The sequence below is a fragment of the Phycodurus eques genome, chromosome 1, assembly GCF_024500275.1.
Source record: "Phycodurus eques isolate BA_2022a chromosome 1, UOR_Pequ_1.1, whole genome shotgun sequence".
NCBI lineage: Eukaryota > Metazoa > Chordata > Actinopteri > Syngnathiformes > Syngnathidae > Phycodurus > Phycodurus eques.
Window position 1 is genome coordinate 41,500,179 of NC_084525.1, and position 25,736 is coordinate 41,525,914.

The following is a 25,736-nucleotide window of genomic DNA, read 5'->3' on the forward strand; positions in this document are numbered from 1 at the left end:
TTTCACAACAAAACAATTCTTTTACTGAATGGATTGCTTTTTGCATCGGAAAAAATAAAACATTCAAATTCCTACTAATGTAGTGGTATACTCGCCTGACTTTCGTGCGGGCAGCGTGGGTTCAGTGCCCACTCAGTGACGGTGTGAATGTGAGTGCGAATGGTTGTCCGTGTCTAAGTGTGCCCTGCGACTGACTGGCGACCAGTTCAGGGTGTAGTCCGCCTTTTGCCTGAAGTCCGGTGGGATAGGCTCCAGCGCCCCGTCACCCTAACCAGGGGAAGCGTTGTTGAGAATGGATGGATGGAATTGCTACTAAAACAGTCCTCTTCATCATCTATTTTCAATGTTGCTTATCCTGTTCTGGATCATGTCCCAGCTGAATTTGGGCAAAAGGTAGACTACACTCAGTCACAGGGAACAAATAGACACAGACATTGAAACCATCACTGAGTGAGAACTGAACCCACAGTGCGTGCACCAAAGTCAGGCGAGATTATGTTCAGCCCTCCCCCAGTGACCCCCACCGTTGGACAACAACAACATGTTATCTGTGATCTGATAGCGTCACTGAAGGACATGATAAAAATCTATTTTAGACCGTTAGGTGGCGCTACAGTAATTGCTCCGTCCCAACGTTGCCTTTCGCCCCATCAAAGAAGAGTACACACATCATCCGTCAATATGCGGTCTCCCCGGGAAGTATTACAATTTTCCTTTAAAGAATAATTATTATCTATTCAGCTGGTGAAGCTTGTATCTTGATAACAGTAGATGCGACACCGATTCAGAATCCTGGGTGAGTCGTCTTGTGGTCTGTCCGTCGTGCAGCACACACGCTCGGATTCAAGAAGGCCTAGCGTTCAATGAAAACACGAAGCCCTTTTAGTTAGCTTTAGCCTCTTTTCGTTTGTTTGCCTCCATCGTTGAGCGTGCCGATGAGAATATTGTTTGCGAATGGCGCAATGCAGTTCACTCTCGTAGATGTCAATTGATGCTAATCATAAGCCTCAGCCTATTGGCAGCGCAATTTAAATCATCATTTAGGTAACGGAGGCATTTTACTTTCCAAAGCTCGCACACAGGAGTGCTTTTTTGTGGCGTTAACACAAGTTAAATTAGTTTGTTTGGAAAAGCACAGCGCTTTATTGCTCATTATTCAGAAGTGTATATTGTATAAAACACCACCCACGGTCTTTGTTCTCTTATAGGATTGGGGCAACAGTTTTGCAACGAAAGATCCCGTTTGTCTAAACTTATTTTTTTTTAATTGCCTACATACACTGCGTGCATTTTTTTGCATCGCCAAAGACACTGTATTGCCAAAAGTATTCGCTCACCTACTTTGACTCAAGTATGAGCTTCAGTGACATCCGTCCATTTTCCATACTGCTCATCCTGACTCGGGTCGCGGGCGAGCTGGAGCCTATCCCAGGTGACTCTCCGAACTGGTCGCTAGCCAATCGCAGGGCACATTTAATAGGGGTTCAATATGACGTCGGTGAATCATTCGCAGCTACAACAGCTTCAACTCTCTGAGAAGGCTGTCCACAAGGTTTAGGAGTGTGTTTGGGGGAACTTTTGACCATTCTTCCAGAAGTGTATTTGTGAGATCACACACTGATGTTGGATGTGTAAGGTCCAGAAAGACATGGATGAGAGAGTTTGGTGTGGATGAACTTGACTGGCCTGCACAGACTCCTGACACCAAGCTCATAGAACACCGTTGGGATGAGTTAGAGAGCCAGGCCTTCTCAGCAAACATCACTGTGTGGCCTCACAAATGCACTTGTCATTGTTCTGCCGATGTCATATTAAACCTTATTGATTAAGAAGGGGATGCCACTTCAGATCATATGTGAGTCAAGGCAGGTGAGCGAATACTTTTGTCAATATAGTGTACAATGAATTGTAATTACTCATTTTCATAATCTTCACCACTTTGTGCTGTTACTGTGACTTGAGTGTTCTCTAAGTAAGATAAATAGCTGTGTTGAGATCAGACTGAATTCAATTTTTGCATTTATCCAAACATGAAACAATTGATTTTTGCATGATTTTCACTAGTCCTGCAGAATGTCCAAGATCAGGCGGAAGGTTACAGTGGAGAATACAAAAACAATATCCGATAGCAGCAGCAACACCGCAACCAGCAGCACTAGCAACCCTGCCGCTCCCTCACGCCGGCCCAGCGTGTTTGAAAGACTCGGACCGAGCACTGGGAGTAATGCTGCTGATGTATGTACAACACAGATTGCAATATGTTAGTTATCGCCACACAACATTAAGTGCTCTTTGCTGTGATGAGTCGTAATAATGGTTGCTCATTTGTGTTTTTCAGAGTCACTGTAGAAATTGGCTGAAGACGGGAAACTGCAGTTACGGCAGCACTTGTCGCTACACACATGGAACTCAACCACGAGGCAAAGGATTTAATTTCAGCCGGTATGATGGCTTGTGTCTTAGCTGTGTGTATTGAGTTTAGCCCTTTTGACACTGGCAGTCTAAGCACCTTTTACCAGTTCGTTGTCCTGTGTGTAAGGTACCGATGCGGGATAGGGTGGTAGTAGTCTTGTATAAACTACCTGAAAGCGATACTGCCGATGAATATTCTCATTCATCCAGGTCATTTCATTCTCAGGGCATTAAATCGATCGCACAAAAAAAAAAAAAATATATATATATATATATATATATATATATATATATATATATATATTTTTTTTTTTTAATTCTCATTTATAAAGGATGGACTTTTATCCTTAAACTGTGTATGTTGGTACTGAGTGTATGGTATAAACTATACAAATTGAGAAAAAAAAAATCAGCCTTTGCTGAACAGTTAGCATTCTCCATTAGCGCTAGCGTTTACCATTTTAGGTTAAGAAAAACCACTAACTACCATGCAGCTCACTCATATATCATGTTATATGTATATTATACATCTCATAGTGTCTTAAAAATAACTGACAGATGCTCCTCTGTTGTTTTTGGCAGTACTTTTCCACTGGCCAAACAGTGCGTCCGTCTGCAACAAATGTCCGTGCGGTCAACATGGACAGTGCCGAAATGCTTTTATTGATACTTTTTATTGCCTTGAGGCAGAACATTTTGGATTAAACACTTTTTGTGGTCAACATTGCCGAGCTAGCCAATTTTTTATTTTTTTTTCTCCCCTCACAGCCTTAGTTAGGACGCATTAGTTAGTGTTTGTGAGGAAAGCTCAACTATTGATTGTCCAACTTAGTGGCATGCCCCACCCCACATCTCGTATCATTCTTTTGGAATGCAAAAAAAAAGCAGCATGCGTTCCAAAAGAGTGATCAGACAAACACAGGCTAGTATATCCTAACTTAGCCTTGTTGCATGAACTGATGAAGCCTGTTAAGATAAGAAGCGAAACGTCTTTCTAAGACAAACACAACAGTGATTGATTCAGTGCCCTGAGAATGAGGTAAATGTACAAATATCTCAACAAAAAATAACTGGTAGAAGTAAAATCAATCAATCAATAAGCCATCCATCCATCCTTTTTCTGTACCGCTTACTTACTTACGTGAGTAAAATTCCTAATGTATCTGACCTTTGCTTTTCTAAAGTATCAAAAGTAATTTTCTGATATTATCCATCCATTTTCTGAGCCGCTTCTCCTCACTAGGGTCGCGGGCGTGCTGGAGCCTATTCCAGCTGTCATCGGTCAGGAGGCGGGGTACACCCTGAACTGGTTGCCAGCCAATCGCAGGGGACATACAAACAAACAACCATTCACACTCACATTCACACTTACGGGCAATTTAGAGTCTTCAATTAACCTAGCATGCATGTTTTTGGGATGTGGGAGGAAACCGGAGTGCCCGAAGAAAACCCACGCAGGCACGGGGAGAACATGCAAACTCCACACAGGCGGGGCCGGGGATTGAACCCAGGTCCTCAGAACTGTGAGGCAGACGCTCTAACCAGTCGTCCACCGTGCCTTTTCTGATATTATTTCAAGTATAAGTATTCTTTAAAAGTAAGTGTTTAGGTTTTGGATTGTTTTTCTGACTTGATTCCCTTATTTAGTTTAGTTCAGTGATTTACAGCTGTGAAAGATCTGTGTGTTGGCTAATTAGCGAAGTTAGCTTGCACACGTTAACCATATGCCCAAACAAGCTCTTCATGCTAACTAGAAGAACAGTGGCTTTTTGACTTCTGGATAAATTTTAAATAATTTAACCTACCTCATTGTGCTTCTTTAGGTTGGAAGGGGAGTTTTTGAATGTCAATCTTTGTCACTTTAGGTAGACATAAGAGGCACTTTATGAAAAGAAGTATGCCCACAGATGTGTAACGTCATCACCATCACGGAGTTCACAATTGTAGTCGTTTTGGTCGTCATCTGCTGCTTGGAGGTGTTGCGTGAGCAGCAGAGTCAGCAGCAAGTGCTTTCATTTCGTCAGTACAAATATGTTCAATATTATGCTGCATGCACCATGAAAGTAATTGTCACTGTCTCACTGAAGTCGCCTTGCATCTAATTCTTAATGTACTGAGCTGCAACGGCCTTGTAATCAATCTTACACTTTTGGACAAGACTTTACACCGATCTGATCAGCCTAATCGGTATTGGCTGATATTTAGCATTTTATGCTGATCGGCTTTAATGTCATAATACGCCGATCCGATCAATGACGGCGTTGATCGGCGCCGCAAAAGACATTTACTCCGTGTCGCCATCGTGCACAGTATAGTTGAATCCAAAAGCTTATTTATTTTTAGCCTTGCCGCGTGTCTTTTGACGTAGTACTGTAACTATCTGACGGCCAATAAAGTTATTTATAAAAAAAAAAAAGAAAAACATGTCGGCGGTGTACGTACTGGGTCAGACAACAAGACAAATTTGCTCTTTTACGATTGCACTGTCAGACTACTGCAATAAAATCGTGTATTCCAATACCACCGCATCCTGTTTTTTTACGATTTTTGGGCTTTATCTTGTCAACTCAAATGCGACCGGATACACTTGTTACTGTGGCGATGACAAGTGTGGCTCAACGATTTAATTTGATTTCCTGCTCTTTATCTGTCTCTCTCTGTCCTTTGAGCAGGTCATCAGACAGACCCACTGGCGACTTGCGGGAGAGGATGAAGAATAAAAGACAGGATAATGACCCAGACAGTGTAAAGCGTGACTTGGATGAGCCAGCATCTCCCATAGGAAGAGTGAGTTCTCTGCACATTCACTCTTTGCTTTGGATTCACTCTTTGCTTTGTATTTTCCACTGATCACAACCAGTTGTTCAAAATCCGATTGGAGCAGTGGCGATGTAGTACCTTATGGTGATGAACATAAACATCATATTGATTAAAAAAAAAAAGAAGTTCTTAAATAACACTATATTTTCAAAATGGAAATAATTATATAAAGTTTTGAACGTCCGTCTGCTTGTCCTGAAGCAGAGAGACTCCTCCAGAAGCCGACACAGAGAGAAGGAGGATATCAAAATTACAAAGGAGCGTACCCCTGCCAGCGAAGAAGAGCCCATAGAGTGGGAAACAAACCGTGAAGGTTTGCCAGCATTTAAAAAAAAAATAATAATAATAAATAATAATAATTAATGATTTAATGTGACCTGTTTTTGTATGAAATTGTTTTAAGTCTACTTTTGGTGGCTTTGCAGACTCTGATATTGGTGAATACGACTACGAATTGTCCCTCGAGATGAAACGGCAGAAGATTCAACGTGAGCTGATGAAATTGGAGCAAGAGAATTTAGAGAAGAGAGAGGAAATTGTCATCAAGAAAGATAAGAACACCACTAAAACAAGATCCTCCGCCATGCAAAAAGTAAGAAACAAGGGTTTAGCCCCTCCACACCTTGTCTGTCCGTACGACCAGACTGCACTTTCACAGATGCGTAATCTCTGACCCTGTAGCACTTTGCTGTCATTATGCACATGCTATTTTCAGTGGTGCTGATTTATCACGTTGCATAGTTTTGCACACTTCTGTTGGTAACAGTGGGGTGAAGTAACAAAGTACAAATACCTTGTTACTGTGCTTTAGGTTTTTCAGGTATCTGTACTTGAGTATTTGTTTTTCTGATTACCTTTTTACTCCATATATTTGAAAGCAGATCTGTACTGTCTACTCCTTACTTTGTCAAAATAGCCTTATTTTTTTCATTAAACCTCAGTGGCTTACAGGGCTCGAGACTGCGACCAAATTGGTAGCATTTGTAGCCTTTTTTTTCCAGCTTGTGCAATTTCCTCTGGTCGCATTTGCGCGAGTACGTTTTAAAAGTCAGATGACATGGGGTCAGTTAAAATTCATATTTCATGAATTGTATTGAGCACTCTCTGAGCCCGAAGCTCAAGACAAAGGGTGTGGTTACTCTATCCACCGCAAGGGCTACCGGAAGTGACGTTCCAATTGACACAAACAGCGCGCTACACACTATACACAATGGCGAGCAACGTGTTGGAATATGAGGAGGAGGAGGAGGATTTCGACATACAGGAACATCCAATTGAACTTGGCATCGTCAAACCGTACATGTTTGAGCCGATCAGAAGGTCAGAACCTGACAGTGACGACGACGACCAGCCAAGTAGCAGCTGTACAACAGAAAAAGGAGTGGCCATTGGGTCGATGTGACGGTCTGTCAAAAGCATGTCTTTTTATACAGTCATGGCTTGAAATAATGGCACCCCAGGGGTGGCAATATTTTTTTAGCACGACTGTATATATTATATACTCGTATATGTTTCAGTGACACGGCACAAGCTTTTACATAGTATGCAGTATTCCTATATGTTGTCTGCCCCTCGCTTGAGTAGCATTATAACACGCCGCACAGAAAGTCTTTGTCGTGTCCGTTGGCTTGTCATATAGGCAAAAGTATAGACGACAGTACTGAAATGTACTGCGTGGGTCTTTTTTCCCTACTCCCCAGAGCATAGTAACCATAATAGTCGTAGGATTTTCAAGAAAATCCTCACCTCTTGTCTGCGCCACGGCAACGTGGCGGCTGCAAGATTTAGTTCTCTTGCTGGCCGTAGGAAAAATAGTTGGCACCGCAGCTGGTTTCAGCCTCTACCTCTGTATTCGATGCTTTCTGCTAAGTCTTTCTCAAAACACGCCGGCTCGAAGTGATCAGCACAGACTATGGCATGCTTGCTAGGCACTCATAGCTGACCACATTTTTCCCCCTGTGGATTTACTTTCACTATCCACTGGTCACGTGTTCCTTTTTCACTTGTAAAGCCAAAAAAACCTCTCACCACTGCCTAAACCATTTGTACAACCAAATTCTTCACAATAAACTATCGTGACATCACTAAATCATACAACAACAAATATACAAGGACGGAAACAACAGGATGACACAGCAGCACACAACGCCGAATGAACAGGCTATTTGGCTCGTGTGACATCATAGAGCCAAAGACCGGAAGGCGCTAAATGCAAAAAGCAGAAGGTGAATTCTGAATCATATTTATCGATTTAACTGCTGTATATCTGCTATATAATCACTTCGAAATGGCAGATGTGGTTTGTAATGGGGTTCTAGAGTTATCAAGAAAATTCTTAACATCTTTGCCCTCTGACGTTTTAATGGTTAAGTCGCCTTTTCCCCCCCCACTACAATCTCTGCGACCTGCCCGCCGGTTGTGAATGATCATAGTTATGAATCCCATTTGAGTCAAAAGCGACCCGCTGCAATGATTGTCTGTCTGCTGCAATATAATTGGCTGCTCCTTCCAGATATGATACACGCTATTATCCACAGCGTAAATACGCATCACATATGCATGTGACAGACATAACTTCATGACAACAAGCGTTTCAGTATTTAAAGAGGAACTGGTCTGTCGCTGATTCTTTTGTGAAAACAAATTAGAACAGAGAGAAGGATGTTGCTGGTGATGGAGAGCAAACAAAAAGTGCCTAATCAGATGGTAGTGATGATGAAACATTGGCAGCAGGTGAAGAAGAAAAAAAATAAAAGACCAAAAATATTCACCCTCTGAGAATGGACCAAAAGTGCAATTTTGGTCTCAGACCGAAATGCCTAATAATAATCCGCAAGTGGCACGCACTTGACTGGATAAAATGGGCACGAATCGGAATTAGCCTCAAGTTGTTACGGGAACTGCACGGCTTTCTAAAAGCGGCCAGTTTAAAAGCATGGAATAAGTGCTGACTGTTTGGACTGGAGTACAGTGGAACCTCGATAAAACGGACCCGATGTAACGGCTATTAGTTAAAACGGACTGAACAATGTTTCCAAAAACAGTTTCCATTTGTCACGTCAACCGTCGTTGACAACGTCTGTTAGTTCCAGAATTGGCCGCTTTTTTTTACTGGCGCTGTGGCGCAATGCAGGCAGACAATAGGATTGACGTATTTCTGGGTCACAGATATACAATATGACTGGATCTAATTCGAAAAGACGTACCTGCCGTGCGTATGTGGCGGCCATGTTGAATGTGGGGAATTGATGTGGCGGCCATGTGATGATGGTTCTATCTTTTGTCTATTGTGCATAGAGCACTGGCAGAGAGAATGCGGCATGGGTGCGGCGTTAACTCTGAGGATTACAAAACAAGTCTTTGGAGTCTGGAACGTGCTATTTTTGGTACAGTGACAGCTTTTTTTTTTTTTTTTTTTTTTTTTGCCAAGCCGTTTGCCTTTGGCAACAGATTTGGAACTAGGAAGAACACTAATTCCTTGTGACGTCAACAATGCCACCATGACCAAACACACCGGTGTGGTAAGTTCGGATAAAATGTGAAACTTTAAAACATTTTCAAGCTTTTTTTGGTATTTATTTACAGTAACGTTGTACTGTACTGGATGTTTTAGGCCACGCAAAAACCTACAAAAGAATTCTGTACTCTACAATAATATGGGTGCATCTGGTCTCAGAAAAGTGCTTTAGTGTAATGGACAATTGACTGTATCGGACGACCCATTTGCCCCTATTAGTCCATTCTATCGAGGTTCCACTGCACTTATTCATTTTAAATGACAAGTGGGAGCTGTCAACTTATCTGGAGTGCTGGTGAGCGAGCTAGCATGCCCGCACGCACCTTGTAAAGTACCGGTAAGCATTTGTCCTCCTACCGCAAGTCACTCACAGCTTTTCTTTTTACAGACCACATTATCAAGATCAACTCCTACATTTGTCACAGCATGAGAAAACGAAAAAGTTGTTTCCAGAGTGACGTTACGTACAGTATAATCGTCATCTCAAAATTACGAGGGTGTGTGCGCGTGTGTATTGCGGGGCTAAGGGGGCCTTATACTGCCGACTGCAAACATTGCCTACTTAATTTGTCTCTCGTTTCCATTTCACTCATAACAAACACCAAGTCCTGTGCAGAGGTTTTAGTACCATGGTTATGAAGCTAGCAAATTATTGCATTATTGCACATTTACTTCTTAATGGCTCTCTGTACTTTGTGTATAGATCCCAAATATATATTTTGTTATAATGTCTTTTTTTTTTCTTCTTTGCTTTAGTGCTACAGTGACAGCAACTACCGGCGACCCTGTGTTTTAACATACTTAATAATAAAGATGATTCTGATTCTCAGGCTTCCCCCGAGCCGTTACGCTCACGAGACTCCCCTCCACCAAGGAAGTCCAGTGGCTCTCCTAAACAAAAAAGTGGAGTTAAAGGGTCGGGAAAGAAAGAGAAGAAGGGATCCGGATCCTCGCCTGTCGCAGAAACTGTCAAGTAGGGTTCTTTAAACCTGTTTCTACTAAGTAGTACTGTAGTTCACTTTGATACTGTTTGTTTAACAGTAAAATTAGATTTTTGTCCACGAGTCAGTGGCACTTTAAATGGTGGCTGGCGTGTAGTGACTCCCATTTAACATGAGTTCCTGTTTCAGGTCAATTAAGATTACCAAAATCATTTATTTTTGCTAAATGCCAGAATAAACTGTGCTGCTTGTTGTAAATGGGGCTGTTTACAAAACTCATTGAGCAGAATGCAGTGAAAGCACCATTTATTCTTTTCTTTGTACCAGAACATCGAAAGGATCTCACAGTAAGAAGAAAGGTCCTCGTACCCCCAGTCCTCCACCTCCAGTACCCCTGGACATCCCTGTGGTTGTAAAGAAGCACAAAGGCAAGCACAAAAACAAAGAGAAGTGCGAAGAGAAACAGAAAGAAGGGAAAGATCGGGGACGTGATGTAGAAAAACACAAAGAAAAGAAGGAAAAACGCAGGTAAAGATTGCGGTCTTCACAACAATAAAACCCATCTTTGTCTGTTCATACTTTTGATTGAAATGTTTTGGTCTTTCATAGGGACCGATCCGACAGTTCTCATAAGGCCAAGTGCTCAGTGACCTCAGAGGAGCATTCTGGTAGTGTGTCACCTTCAATCTCTGTGAGGAAGAAGTCCACCTCTCCCAAAGCTTCTTCACATAAGGCTGCTCTACTGCCGTCTCCTCCTTGCAGGTCACCACATGTTGGCTGCAATTGGATGGATCTGGACCAGGGCTGCGATGAATTAACTTGCCTCTCTCTCTCTCCATAGATCTACATCACCTCCACGCCACCAGCGCACGCCCACGCCGCCCCACCGCCACTCTCCGTCCTCCCGCTCTGACTCCTCTCCCCAGCGGCATTCGCCCTCTCCTTGCCGCCGCCGCCGCTCGTCCTCTCCCACCTACCACCGCAGCTCCACAGTCGTGGCCTCTTCTCCGCCGAGGTCCCAGCGCTCCCGTTCTCCTGCCACCTCTCAAGATGCCTCCTCCCCCCATCGTCGATCTAACAAATCGAGTCCCGCTCTGCACCACTCGAGAGGCCGTGAGAAAAGCCGTGGTGACAGAGAGAGGAGTCCGCACACTCAGGAACGCAGGCATGAGCGCAGAGATGGTACAAGTCTTTTGTGTTCTTTTCCATTGTACTTTAGTTGTTGGACAGATGTAGCGATTTCAGTCAACAGGCTACAGTGCGTGTGTAAGGCTTCACAGTTTCACTGTGGTAACTGCCTCAGGAGGTAGGGTGCCTTTTTTGGAATCGATAGTGATTGATAGTGGTCTTCGTGCCACCACTCGTCATTTTTGTGTGTGTTTACGAAACACAGGTTAGTTTTATTTGGATCGCGTTCACATGGTGTGTATCTGCAGCAGTATAACGAAACTAGCCAAAGATGTAACCTTTTCATTCACTTTTGATGAAGGTACAATACCCAAGTGTGGACACACCTTCTAATGTATCGCATGTCTATAGCAATTGTGTTAAAACCTTTGACTGCTACTATATTTAACATCTTTTCCATCAAAGATTTTTTAAAAAGCTGACCATTATTGCAACCCAGTTGTTTAGTTGAACAACGTTTTTGGTACATGCAGACCCTTTCCAAAAAAAATGTAATATAATGGAAAAGTTTATTTCCATAATGCCATTCAAAAAGATAGATTAATCGCCCACAATTTCAAGTATTTATTTATATTTACATACATTTGCTTCAGCTTGGTTCAATTGTCTCAGTTGGGTTCAATATGGGGAAGACTGCAGACTTGACAACTGGCCAGAAGACCATCATTGATACCCTCCATAGGATGGGTAAGCCACAAAGGTTCATAGCTGAGGAGGCTAGCTGTTCACAGAGTGCTGTGTCCAAGCATATCAATGGGAAGTCTCGTGGAAGGACAAAATGTGGCAGGAGAAGATGCACCAGCAAAAGAGATGACCATGGGCTTCAGCGGATTATCAGACAGAGAAGATTCAAGAATCTAGCAGAGATCCAGAACGAGTGGAATGAAGTGGGAGTCACAGCTTAAAAAAGCTCAATGCCACGGCGCATCGAGACAGTGTTTAAAGCCATGGGGTTCCCAACCAAGTATTGAAGATGGACGTTGACAGTACCATATTTTGATTGATATAATGTGACCCTAATTTCTTTCTTTTGTTTCTACAGGAACTGAGAAGTAAATGGTGATTTCTTCACAGTATTCCAAATTTTGAATTCCTGATTTTGTGGGTTTTATGAGCTGGAAGCCCAAATTATGTACAAATAAATACTTGAAATTGGTTAAATTGTGGGCCCTGAATCTATAATCCATGAAGGTTTAACTTTTTGAATGGAATTATGGAAATATATTTAGCCATGATATTCAATTTTTTTGTGTCATAAACAATTGGTGTATGCATGGTCTACAACTGGACTTTAGTATATTGTCCTTCACAGCATTGACAAACAGTTGTGTATCATTGTTCTGCATTGTGGAACATAACTGTGTTTTGCATCATTTCAGAGTCCTACTTTTGTGGTGCTTCAGTGGAAGATTTCTTACAGTGGCAAAGCAAATGTTGAATTCTTTTTTTTTTTTTTTTTTCTTTGTCATTCAAACAGAAAACCGCAGGAAGGTAGATAAGGACAATAACCGCGACGACTGGGACTTCGACTCTGATCAGGTCTTGTCAAGGGACAGCCGCGATGACAGAGAAACCAGAGATGTCCGTGAGCGACGGGATGGTCGAGATCGAGGACGCGAAACGACCAGAGAGCCTCGTGACCGCAGAGATGTGAAGGAAACTAGAGAAAGCAGGACAGAAACACGGTCCAGTCGAGAATCACTGGAACGACGAGATCGTGAGCGTGAGAAAGAGAGGGAAAGGGAGAGGGAGCGGGAAAAAGAGAAAGAAAGGGACAGGATGGACACCCTCAGGAAGGAGGAAATGGCCCAGGAAGACAGGAGTTGTGGAAGAGCTCATGGGCGTGATGAAGGCGGAAGAGAAGGACGGACAGAGACCAGAACAGAGCGAAACAGTCGTGGAAGGGGACGTGAATTCTCTGACAAAGGCAAGACATGTCTATCACTGGGAAAACACAAGAGCGTGTGTGTCATGCATGGTGTCAACTATCTTCCTTCATCAGGCTCAAACAGGAACTCCAGAGGGTGCCAGCTAGACAGCAGTCATGACAACTGGGAGTCCCGAAGCAGTGGCGCACGTGAACGGAGCACAGAACGCAATGTCACAGAAAGAGTTTCAGAACGAGACAGAAGAGGAGAACAAGTCCGAGACTCTTCTTACGACAGGAGAGGCGGCCACAGTGAAAGAGACCGCAGAGATAATCGCGAGAGAGGTGGGAGTTTTTGGTTATTTTTTTGTAGAGAATCTGTTTTTTGTAGAGACATTTGTGATGTAATAAATGACCATTAAAAAAAAAAAAAAGAAAGAAAACCATGGTTAGAAAATGTATGACTCCATATTCTCTATATGGTATTGTTTTGGAACACCATGGTCATTTTATAAGCTGTTTTTTTTTTAATCAACAGAAATATAACTGGTATAGAAAAATAAAATAAATTTAAAAAAAATAAATAAATAACTTTGGAGAAATGTACTGTGACATATGACATCTCAAGTTGTGTAACATGAGAGAGATTTTCTAAGTAGGATTTAAAGGTAAACGTGACTGGTGACTCACCGAAATTTTGGACACTGAAATGTTTCGGCCGAAAATGGCCCAAAGGGGCATTTTTGGGTTCAGACCAAAAGACTTTTGTCACCGAAATAAAAAGAGCTGAAACAGGATGTTGTTATGACGCAAGCAAAAACAGCGGCCACCGGACGGTCGTGTACACTGTATTTTAAAAATAAATGAATAACTGGCTTGTCCACATTGAACAGTCGCCTGACCTAACTGATTTCTGCTGTTCAGGTACTAAGGCAGAACGCTTGTTGCACGCTATTTTGTGCCGCTCCAGCTACCTACGAGTTACAGCTAACACTGCTAAATACAATGCCGAGCCGCGGAGGTAAACGTTCGCTTCGCGTCCGGTGTCAAGGCAGCATTAAACACTAATCATCGCCTCCATCACAGCGAATAAGCTACATTTCTGACAAGCATCGTTATCAAGAAAGGAGGCCAAGGAGTAATTAACCGGCGAAAGACGGGGACGCCATGCTAAGTTATTGTGACGTATAGTCGCAAAGCAAAATAAGTGATGGGGTGATACAGTACACTTGTCACAGGTCTGGCTGGATCCGCGTTACAGCGTAATCAACTTTGAACAGCAAAAGTAGCAGGTAAATTAGTGTCAAGAGAGAAATTTCTATAATGCACTAATTCTAGGCAGCCACACAGGGACAGGAACCGGAAATTAATTAGCATCTCGCCGCTAGTCCGCTACTTCACTTGAGTAAATTAGTCCCTGAGTTTAAAAGTACATTAATATACTAAATAGTTATTATCAGGGTTGAACATAACAATTTTGATCTGGTTCTCAAATGAGCACCACAGGGTTTTTTTCATGACCCACCAACCTCACTGGATGAACTTAAGTTCATTTGTAGACATACGTCCTATTCATTACTTATTTACTTTTTTAGGTCTTTTGCATGTGCTTTACATTTTTACTGTCTTAGTCTGAGCCAGTTCACAGCTGGTAAACACCCTATAAATACATACCTGTAGCAATAGACATTCTTAGACACATTATCATTTCATACCTTGCATTCTGTATATACATGTTTACTTATTTTATAATCCCGTGAGGGAACATTCATGTTATTTCAAATTTATGCCAAAAAGGAGAGGACCTTGGTTGTGCCAGCCCACACTGGCATTAGCAATGATGATAATGAGGAAGATCGGGGGCATAATTGAGGGGTCTCGCACAGGGAAGCATTTAGGGCGGCACGATTAGGGCCAAAATGATGATCGCGATTATTTTGAGCACTAATGTAATCACGATTATTCCTTATTACGATGTTTGTGAAAAGGCTAGATTTTTATTGCTCTACTTTTCAACAAACAATATGTAACCATTTTTAGTCTCTCAATCTTTAAATAATAGTAAATGATAGACAATAATAAAAAATAAATGTACCCTTAAAAATTCTACTTTACCAAGTGCTAACTGAATAAATATGCTATTACAAAGTAGTAGTTTCTGTTGAGCTGCTTTACCACTGCTCAGGCGTGCGCGTTCACAAACTGCAAAGAACTCGACAGTTGGGATTTTCCTCTCTGTTTACCTGTGACGTTTTTTTTCATTGCTGTCAGTTGATTTGGCGTATTTCATTGCGGTCTGTTGATTTGGTGTAGTTGTCTAGGGCCGAAGTCGCCGATCTTTTCCGCACAACAGTTCAGTTTCATGTGAAGACATATTTTGACAGACCGTCGTAGCTGCTGTACAGCAAGACGGAGACGCCCACATCCATGGAGCCCGCTGGGGCACCGCCTCGTCGTCAGCCCCTGGGCGCACTCAGCCACCGTCGCAGCCCTCAAGTGGCGCTGTTTGCGGGGAACTTTCTTGTGGGCCACACTCTCAGCTGAGCTTAACTAAACTGAGAAAGGAACGAATCAGTTCAAGAAGTGATTCCATTCAGATTCCTTGGTTTGAACGACTTACTCGTGAACGACTACACTACTCGAGCCCCGTCTACCACTGCACACGTAAATCTGGTGCGCTTGTATTGTTTTCAGAGCGCATGCGCATCACATAATGTGGATTCCTGTATACTGTATACAGTTATGTGCCAAAAAAATATTATATCGAGGGAAAGTCCATTTATTTCAATATTTTGTTTCAAAAAGTGAAACTTATGTCGTATTTGTTCACCACACACAAAGTGAAATATTTCAAGCCTTTATTTGTTTCAATTTTGATGATTATGGGAGAGACAAAAAATCATTTTTACACGTAAGCCTATCTCCTGCATCGTCCTCTCTAACACCAACAGCCCTCATGTGATGTCTAATTTTATCCAACCTGGTCACTCCTAGAGAGAACCTCAACATCTTCATTTCCTCCACCTCCAGCTCTGCTTCTTTTCTATTTTCCACTGTCTCTAATCATTACATAATGGCTGACCTCACCTCTGTCTTATAAACTTGCCCTTCATCCGAGCAGACTCTTCTGTCACATCACACACCTCACACCTTCCGCCACCCGTTCCAAACTGCTTGGACTCGTTTCTTCACTTCCTTACCACACTCACCATTGCTCTGAACTGTTGACCCCAAGTATTTAAAGTCCTCCAACCTCGCCATCTCTTCTCCCTGTAGCCACACTCTTCCCTCTTCACTCCTCACATTCATGCACACATATTCTGTCTTCCTTCAGCTAATCTTCATTCCTCTCCTTTCCAGTGCATGCCTCCATCTTTCTAACTGTTCCTCCACCTGCTCCCTGCTTTCACAGCAGATCACAATGTCATCTGCGAACATCATTGTCCACTGGGACTCCAGTCTAACCTCAACTGTCAGCCTATCGATCACCACTGCAAACAGGAAGGGACTTGGGTCTGATCCCTGATGCAGTCACACTAACAGCACACCTCACCACTGTTCTGCTGCCCTCATACATGTTCTGTGGTATTCTAACATACTTCTCTGCTACTCCAGATTTCCGCATGCAGTACCACAGCTCCTCTCTGGGTAATCTGTCATAGGCTTTCTCTAGATCTACAAAAACACAATGTCGCTCCTTCTGAGCTTCTCTGTACTTCTCCATCAACACCCTCAAAACAAATAATGATAATCTGTGGTACTCTTTCTAGGTATGAAACCATCCTGTTGCTCACAAATACTCACTTCTGTCTAGCCTACTCTTTCCCATAACTTCATTGTGTGGCTCATCAACTTTTATTTCCCACAGCTCTGCACATCACCCTTGTTCTTAAAAATGGGCACCAGCACACTTTTCCTCCATTCCTCAGGCATCTTCTCATCCGCTAAAATTCTGTTAAACAAGCTGGTCAAAAACTCCATAGCCACCTCTCCTAGATGCTTCCATACCTCCACAGGTATGTCATCAGGACCAACTGCCTTTCCATTTTTCATCCTGTTTAATGCCTTTCTAATTTCCCCCTTACTAATCATTGCTACTTCCTGGTCCACCACACTTGCCTCTTCTACTCTTCTTTCTCTCTGATTTTCCTCATTCGTCAGCTCCTCAAAGTATTATTTCTATCCATCCAGCACACTGTTGGCACCAGTCAACACATTTACATCTCTATCCTTAATCACCTTAATCTGCTGCACATCCTTCCCATCTCTATCCCTCTGTCTGGCCAACCTGTATAGATCATTTTCTCCTTCTTTAGTGTCGAACCTGGCATACATGTCATACATAATATGCCTCTTGTTTGGCCTTCGCCACCTCGACCTTTGCCCTACGTCGCATCTGCATGTATTTCTTTATCCTCTCCTCAGTCCTCTGTGTCCCACTTCTTCTTAGCTAACCTCTTTCCTTGTATGATTTCGTGTACTTTGAGGTTCCACCACCAAGTCTCCTTCTCCATTTTCTTGCATGCAAATCAGTCGCCTTTCTGCGAAATTCGCTGTTTTGAACTTAAAATAGGCCATTGACGTTAATCGTATAGATCCGATGATTTTTTTTTTCTTCTTTCTTCCCCTCCTCTCCTTCATCTTCGACCTACAGTAGCTCAATCTCCACCGGTGCCCTGTAGGATAACTGCGCCGGTGGCGGTCAGTTGTTAACCCGGCCCACGACCGATCCGGTATGGAATTCTTTGGATGAACGCTCATATTTGTTTGGCAAAGTTTTAAACTGAATGCGCTTCCTGACGCAACCCTCTGCATTTATCCGGGCTTGGGACCGGCCTACAGTTTGCACTGGCTTGTGTCCCCCATTGGGCTGCATTTATTCTAATTTTGTGAAATACTGGATTTGTTTATTTTTTGTCTAACTGCCATAATCATCAAAATTGAAATGAATAAAGGCTTGAAATATTTCACTTTGTGTGTGATGAACTAATATAACAAACAAGTTTCACTTTTTGAAATAAATTATTGAAATAAATGGACTTTGCCTCAATATGCTAACTTCTTCGCACATACCTATACAGTACAATGAAAAAGTATTGGTCCCCTTTTCAAATTCTTACATTTTTGCAGTTTCCCCACTTCAAGATCATCAAACAAATGTTAATCAGCCAAACATAACCCAAGTGAACTTAAATTGCTGTTTTTAAATGGTGATTTCATTTATTCAGGAAAAAAAAATTCAGTTACCTGGCCCTGTGTTAAAATGTAATTGCCCCATTAACCTAATAACTGTTTGGGCCATCCTCAGCAGCAACAACTGTAATCAAACGTTTTGTATAACTGCCTATGAGTCTTTCACATCTCTGTGCAGATATTTTGGCTCACTCTTCCTTGCAAGAATTTTTTGAATTCAGAAAAATTTTAGGGTTTTCGAGCATGAACGGCCTTTTTAAGGTCATGCCACTGCATTTCAATCAGATTCAAGTCTGGACTTTTGAGTAGGCCACTCCAAAATCTTTATTTATTTATTTATTTATTTATTTATTTTTTTTTTAAGTCATTCAAAAGTTCACTCGCTTGTGTGTTTTCGCTTGTTATCCTGCTGCAGAACCCAAGTGTGCTTCAGCTTGAGGTCACAAATTAATGGCTGAACAGTCAGAATTTTCAGTTAAAGAGCAGAATTCATGGTTCCATCAATCACAGCAAGTTGTCCAGGTCCAGAAGGAGCAAATCAGCCCAACACCATCACACTACCGCCATCATGTTTGACTGTTGGTATGATGTTCTTTTTATGAAATGCTGTGCTACATTTACGTCAGATGTAACGAGACACATACCTTCCAAAAAGCTCAACTTGTATCTCGTCAGTCCATATAATAATCTCCCAGAAGTCTTGAGAGTCATTTAGATTTATTTATTTATTTATTTTTTTGCAAAAGAAAGACGAGCCTTTGTTCATTTTGGTCAGCAGAGGTTTTTGCCCTGGAACTCTGCCATGAATGTAATTTTTGCCCTGTCTCTTCCTTATTGTTGTGTCATCAACACTGACCTTAACTGAGGCAAGGGAGGCCTGCGGTTCTTCATAAGTTTTCCTGAGTTCTTTTGTGGCCTTCAGGATGAGTCACTGCTGTTCTTTTGTAGTAATCTCTGTCGGGCAGCTGCTCCTGGGAAAGTTCACCACTATTCCATGGTTTCTCCGTGTGATGATAATGGCTCTCCCTCTCGTTCGCTGGAATCCTAAAGCTTTATAAATGGCTTTTGTAACACTTTGCAGACTGATAGATGTAAATTACTTATTTCTTGACTGTTCTGGAATTTCTTTGGATCCTCTAATTTTGTTACAGCTTTTTTTTAGATGTTTTGTCCGACTTGATTTTGTCGGGACAGGTTCTCTTTAAGTGTTTTCTTGATTGAACAGGTCTGGAGGTCATCAGGCTTGGGTGTGAGCTGTGAAAATTAACCAAAAACTGATCAGCCGCAATTTATTCATGATTTAAAAAGTGGCCTAATTACTTTTTCATACAGGGCCAGATAACTTTGAATAGTATTTTTTCACCTTAATAAATGAAATCACCATTTTTAAAAAAGCTTTTTACATTCACTTGAGTCATATTTGTCTGATATTTACATTTGTTTGATGATCTTCAACATTAAGATGGGGAAACTGCAAAAATATAAAAATCTTAGAAGGGGGCCAATACTGTAGTGCACTGTGCAATGGAACATAATCAACTTGGTCATGTGCTTGTATTTTTGACAGATCAGATTTTAAATTTGATTGATATGGACACCTTAGTCAGAATCAGAATCCTCTTTAGGAAGGAATTCGTCACCAGTAGTTGAAGCCGCTCTAGTATGATAATAGCCATTTTGACAGTAAATACTCTGAGACATAAATACACACAACAGAGAGTCACTAAGCCGCTAGCAATTTAATGGCAAGAGGGAAGAAGCTATTGGTATGTCTGCTGGTCCTCATAGACATTCAGGATCTGCATTGAACTTTGCTTCTGAAACAAACAAAAAATCTTCTTGGGCTTAACAATCGTAACTTCTGTTTTCCTAGATCTAAGGGCAGCTTCCCCAAACAGACATCAGAGAAGATCGGAGGAATCCGAGCGGGAGGAGCGAAGGGATGAGCGCCGGACAGACCGAGGAGAAGAAAGACGGGAAGACCGGACCAGAGACCGCGAAAGAGACAGGGAGCGAGAGCGGGAACGGGAGAAAGACAGGGAGCGGGAGAGGGAAAAGGAGCGCGAAAAGGAGAAGGAGGCAGAGAGGGAGCGCACCAGGGAGCGAGAGCGGGAGAGAGAGCGAGAACGGGAGCGTGAGCGGGAAAGGGAGCGTGAAGAACGAGAGCGGGAGAGAGAGGAACGCGAGAGAGAGCGGAAGGAGCGTGAACGGGAGCGGGAGCAGCGGGAGCGAGAGAGGCAGCGGGAATGGGAGGAGCGAGAGCGGGGAAGGGAGGAAAGGCGGGAGAGGAGGGACGATGCCCGGGACGACCGTGCCATTCGAGAGATAAGAGACGACCGCAAAACAAGGCATGTACTGTGTAAAGAGACACAATTTAGTTTGATGTGGCCCCTTATGTTGTTTTGCTCAAATATTGTTTTCTTAATTACTTCCCTCATCATGCCCTCCAGTCGCAAGCGACCCAGGTTGGAGACCAGCCCGAGCCCCAGACCTTCGCCCAAGCGAGGGACGCGTGACCACAGTCCTGCAGACAGTGATGGATACAACAGTACAGATGAGAAAAGTGAGCGTCCAATTGGCCGAGGGCTGGCCAAGCTCCACCCACAGCCCCTCCTCCCCAGCCCTGTGTGTCCACCTTCAAGTGACAGTAGGAAATTCTTTTAGAGAGGACACACCCTTTTTGGGAATGAGGATTTAATATCCAGCGAATATATTGCTATATAGTAAGTCTGCGTTCTTGTGGAATGTTCATGTGCAGGTGGGGATAAGCATCGCGTCCTCAGCCAGGTGGTGCGCCCCTTGGAGCCCCTGTTGCGTTCACCATCGAGGGCTGCAACATCCGATGACAAGCCCGGCCACTGGAAGGATGAGGAGCGCAGAGGAGCTGCAGATAAGAGGGAAGCACGCAGCCGCCATGACGACCAGGTGCCCCGAGTTGAACGAAGCAGGGGAGGTGACCGGCGAGCTGATCAGCTGCCAGATACGCACTCAGACTCTCGTAGCCGAGGCAGAGACCTGCGAGACCCTACGCCGCCTCCTGTTTCTGTGGCTCCTAGCGCTGACAATGAAGACAGAGATGTCGCTGTGTCGCAGCCCCAAGACGACAGCAAAAAGAAGACCAAATCACTGAGGAAGGGCTTGAAAAAGGGGCGCAAAGATGAAGAAGCAAGTGGTGGCAAAGGTCTAACTGGAGACCGTTTCAACACTGATCCCCCGGCTGCTGTTCCGACAGATGGTCCTCAAGCTCTCCTTTCACCAAGGAAGGGAGCAAAGAGGAAAGTGCTTGAGCGAAAGAGGAAACGCGGAGGAGATTCTGAGGCATCGGAGGAGGATTCTTCAGTGAATCTGCCCCATAATAAGAGGAAGAGAGGTCCTCGGACGCCACCTCCCTCAATGAGGCCAGGTCATCGTGGCACTGGAGGCAATGCTGAGCCCTCCCAACTAGCCAAAATGGACAACTTCAGTGACTGGTCAGATGAGGAGGTCTTAGATCGAGGAGGACAACTGGATTCTGCTTCTGCTGAGCGAGCTCCACCTGAGCCTCTTCGGAGAGGTGTCGGCCCCAGGTTGGCGCGGGACAGAGATCGGTGCAACCCCCCTCCCATTGCCCCTCTGCTTCTACAGGAACCGCCGATGCTACTGCAGACGTTGACTCCACAGCCCCTGATGTCCCAGCCCCTTCTCCGCAAGCCTCCCCAAGAACAGACGCGCAGCAGCAGCATGGGAAGTAACCAGAGCCGGACGTCATCCAGGCGCCCACGGTCACCCTCCAACGAGTCAGCCCACCGAGATGACCTCCCAGGATCACGTGCCCGCAGGGGGCGCCTTCAGGGCACCAGCGCACATGACCGGGAAAGGGAGAGAGAACGAGAGAGGCTGGAAGTTAGTGACCCACCGGGAGCAGAGAGGAAATCACGAATAGACCAGTTAAGGAGAGGAGAGCCAAGCCGCAGCACCTCTTCAGGTCAGCAATCTGATCAACTCTGAACATGAGACAGAAGGTTAAATGTACCACCCTAACACTGATTGTGTTTGCCTTGTAGACCGCCAGGATTCTCGCAGCCACAGCTCCAGGCGTAGCTCCCCTGATTCTGAGAGGCAGGGCAGGTCCCAATCGCGTGCCGGCTCTTACGACAGTCGAGAGCGGGAGCGTGACAGGGAGCAATTTGATCGGGACCGAAAGGACCCCCGGCAACAGCAGCCGGGCCTGCTTCTCCAACAGCCTCTTCAACAACAGAGAGACTGGGATCCTGAATCCAGGGACTGGCCCGGCAGGGGACGAGAGCCTCCGCCCATACGTCCTGGCCGTGAACCTCTTCTCAGGGAGAGGGACATCCGGGACAGGGAACGCCTACTGCCTGAAGGACTCATTCAGCAGCATGACCGAGAAAGGGAGCGTGACAGAGACAGCAGGGGTGAAAGAGGCAACGATAGAGAGAGGGAGAGATTGATGATGCTGGACTTGCCCTCCCTGTGTGACTCTAGAGCTCCAGGACGAGGTGACCTGATGCGTCAAGACAGAGGTGACTATGAGCCCCTCCTGCCAAGAGAAGCCTTCAGCCCACAGGAAGCTGAGAAACCAAGTAACAGCCACCATGTCGTGGCTGAGCAGTCAGAGATGGAGAGGATAGACAGCATTGACGGTAAAAAAAAAAAAAAAAAAACACATTTGAATCCAATGTTTGATCAAAAAACTTTCTGTAATGTTGAGGTGTGTGTGTGTGTGTGTGTGTGTGTGTGTGTGTGTATGTGCGCGCATGCATGCATGGGCTGTTGTTTTATCAGGAGAGGATGATGGGAAAGAAGAGGACAGTCAGTCAGTGGCATCTGTCGGAGAGGAGTATGAACCAATCAGTGATGATGAGCTTGATGAAATTCTGGCTGACAGTCAGAAAAAAGAGGACCAGCAGGATGAGGAGAAAATTACAGGTACCAGGACAGGACATAGCGTTACTTTATTATATGACATCTGTTACATAGGACTCATGACAGTTGCCCCTTCCCTTCCCTGGTGTCGTCAGGCCCTCTGGATGTCATTGATGTGGACTGGTCCAGTCTGATGCCCAAACAGAAGCCGGAGCCACGAGCGGCCGGCGCAGCTCTCCTGCGCTTCACACCAGGGGCTGTTCTCCTCAGGGCGGGCGTCTCGAAGCGACTTGCTGGGACTGCGCTCCTGGAGAAGGTCAGAGAAGTGTGCAAGGCAGAGCTGGATGACCCCAAAGGTGAGCGTTTGCATCTGAGCATTACTTTCTAAAATGTGTTGTTTATCTCCACCAAAGTTTGTTTGTATTTGTGCTCATTCCTGACTACAGGTCTTGATTATTGATTATTATTACCTTGATTTTTGAAGATGGAATTTGGATGTCCCCAACTGACAACAATTATCCCTGTACCATGATTGTGTGTGGTGGGGTGTTTCGCATTAAAATTGGGGAGACGGGTGGGGGTGAGGCAAGACGGTCACAAGCTAATGATGACCCACAACCGTCACCCCCACCCAGGTCAACCAACTCCCTAAAGGATGTGCAAATGTATGTGGTGCATTAAAAATTTGTGGGGAAAGGCATGGCGGGCCACGGAACAGGTCAGAGTGCCGGAACACCTGGCTGAATCCCCTTCTCAGCCTGACACTGCCTTCCCTCCACTGATGGGTGTACGATGTATTAAAACTATAGGACTGGCAGGGCAGAGAAGGAGGGTGACCAGACCGGAGACCCGCACAGATGTGCCAGGACCCGGGCCGGCTCAAGTATTGGTTGAGAATGTTTATTTGGAAAATCAGAGAGTGCTTCTTTGCCATGGGCCACAGCCTTTTCTTTTTTTTTTTGGGGGGGATTTTTTGTAAAAAATAGTCCCAAAACCACCATCATTCCCTCCTCTTGTGTGTCCTCTTCCGTGTTCCGTCTTGTGTTTCCTGGTTGTTGCCATGTTCTTCATTTCTGTTAGATCACATTTGGTCACGTGAGATTTTTTTCTTGCAGGACTAGATTCTGGATCGGTGTTGTAACAGGATCTTTGTGTGTGGTGTGCTATGTTGAGATTATCAAAGCACACCACACGATCAAAACTGTTAGTTAAATGTCTCATTTTATTAAATCTTCACTTGTGGTGTCTGTAACAGATAACCAATCTTTTAAAATTAAAAAATCCTTATGAGTGTCCCAGGCCTAATCCATAAAGATATATACGCATCCTTTCCAGATGCCGACAAGCTGTTTGAGCATGACCTTGGGGCCTTGAACATGGCGGCCCTGAACAGACGGGTGGAGAGGGCAGGTTTGCTCAGCAACCTGGGGCCCTGCTGCAAAGCTCTCTGTGCCCGCAGGGACTTTGGTATCCGCAGGCAACTCTTGAAAAATGACAAGGTAAACTTACTCCAGTCATTAAATGAACCATTCAAGTAGGACATTTTATCGCTTCTCTCTTCAACAACAGGAAGACGTTTTGGCGTTTAAGGCTAGCATCTCGTAATCTTCCTGTTTTCCTTTAGGGTCTCACCAAACAGTATCCCATGAATCCTGTGGTGGACAGTGAGCTGCTACAAATGAGCATGCGTCTTTTTAGGAGAACTGTGACTGGTCAGACTTCTGTCCCAGAAAGATCTGACAGTGGGTCAGATCCAGCTCTTGAAGATGCCCGAGCGGCCAGCATCAGCAAGCTGGCTGCGGGACCACCAGAGGTTTGTGTGTCATGAGATGCACATGGTGGCTTTTAGTCAGGAAGCGTGTGAACATAATGGCTTGTAAGCCTTGACTTCTCCCTATTTCATTTCATTGCAGACTTGTTAGTAGAAAATAAAACTACATTGCAAAATTTGCAATGTGTTGCATTATGTGCATGTTCTGTGCCATTGAAATTTTGTCATTAACTTGGTACACGAAATGTTTAAAAAAAAAAAAAAAAAAAAAAACGTATTCTGAGTTTTATTGTCAGTGTCACATTTTCATACATTGTGCATTGCTTACAAAACATAGGTGATTGTAAAATATGAATGCCTATTTTTCACAAAGAAAAAGCCCCTTACAAATGAACAATAGATAAAATGCTTTGCAAGTGTGACAATTCACCTCTGTGTTTAAAGACTCTAGACCAGGGGTCACCAACCTTTAGAAATTGAGAGATGATTTAATCTCATTAATCTCCATGGTATTGATTAATGCATAGGTCTACCAGTTTGATACAGACTTCTGAAATAAATTTGCTTACATTTCTTGTGGGTGTAAATCATCAAACACTATTGTTTGGTTATGCTGTACAATAATGACCTTTGAACTATGCCAGTTTTTTTCCGAGCTATAGGAATTTCCAAATGTACACCAATGCAAGTAAGACTTAAAAATGAAAAGCAACAAAAGATAGATGCAGATAATGGTAAGTGGTGCCATATTTTTTTTTTTTTTTTTTTTTTAAGAATAGCAATGTGGGAAAAAAAGTGACCTCTCGCTGGTGAGCTATTTTTAGAACCAGCCCGGGTGACTTGTGGTACATTGGCGCTAACTGGTGCTCATGGACCCTATGTTGATGACCCCTGCTCTCATGATTTCTGCCAAAACTCAACGCTGAGAAAGTGTCGTAGCAAATTTTGAGCTGGTTTAAAATGATTCTCCTAGAAATGTTTATAAAAATGTTATATTTATCCTGAGAACACTGTGCATCATGACAGGTTACAACTGTGCTTTAAATGCTTCTTTTTCCTCCTGTGTCTTTGTATGACATGATCAGCGGTCAACTACGATACTTGTATACAGGTGCGTCCAGCTGCTATTTTGAAGGGACGTGACTAAATATTGCTCATGTA

At 43.8% G+C, this 25,736-nt stretch overlaps 1 protein-coding gene across 3 annotated transcripts; it reads left to right on the forward strand.

The window, feature by feature from the left end:
- Positions 1–657: 657 nt before the first annotated feature.
- Positions 658–25,349, forward strand: zc3h13 (zinc finger CCCH-type containing 13). Of its 3 annotated transcripts, none has more exons than XM_061692293.1 (20): positions 658–796; positions 2,065–2,235; positions 2,339–2,442; positions 5,085–5,199; positions 5,434–5,545; positions 5,658–5,824; positions 9,580–9,722; positions 10,018–10,218; positions 10,300–10,452; positions 10,532–10,872; positions 12,356–12,805; positions 12,881–13,090; positions 19,812–20,286; positions 20,389–20,585; positions 20,697–21,902; positions 21,982–22,581; positions 22,724–22,867; positions 22,960–23,160; positions 24,140–24,303; positions 24,429–25,349. In XM_061692293.1, the coding sequence occupies exons 2-20, from the start codon at positions 2,074–2,076 to the stop codon at positions 24,630–24,632; spliced, it is 5,349 nt and encodes a 1,782-aa protein (XP_061548277.1). In that variant the 5' UTR covers positions 658–796; positions 2,065–2,073; the 3' UTR covers positions 24,633–25,349. The 3 variants fall into 3 exon arrangements, with proteins under 3 accessions (XP_061548277.1, XP_061548294.1, XP_061548287.1); XM_061692310.1 differs by having other exon boundaries at positions 20,389–20,501; XM_061692303.1 differs by having other exon boundaries at positions 5,437–5,545.
- Positions 25,350–25,736: the final 387 nt, after the last annotated feature.

Coding starts and splice junctions, on each gene's coding strand:
- zc3h13 (XM_061692293.1), top strand. CDS start 2,074: ATGTCCAAGATCAGGCGGAAGGTTACAGTGGAGAATACAAAAACAATA. Junction 10,453..10,531: donor CTGCCGTCTCCTCCTTGCAG/GTCACCACATGT, acceptor CTCTCTCCATAG/ATCTACATCACCTCCACGCC. Junction 10,873..12,355: donor CAGGCATGAGCGCAGAGATG/GTACAAGTCTTT, acceptor TCATTCAAACAG/AAAACCGCAGGAAGGTAGAT.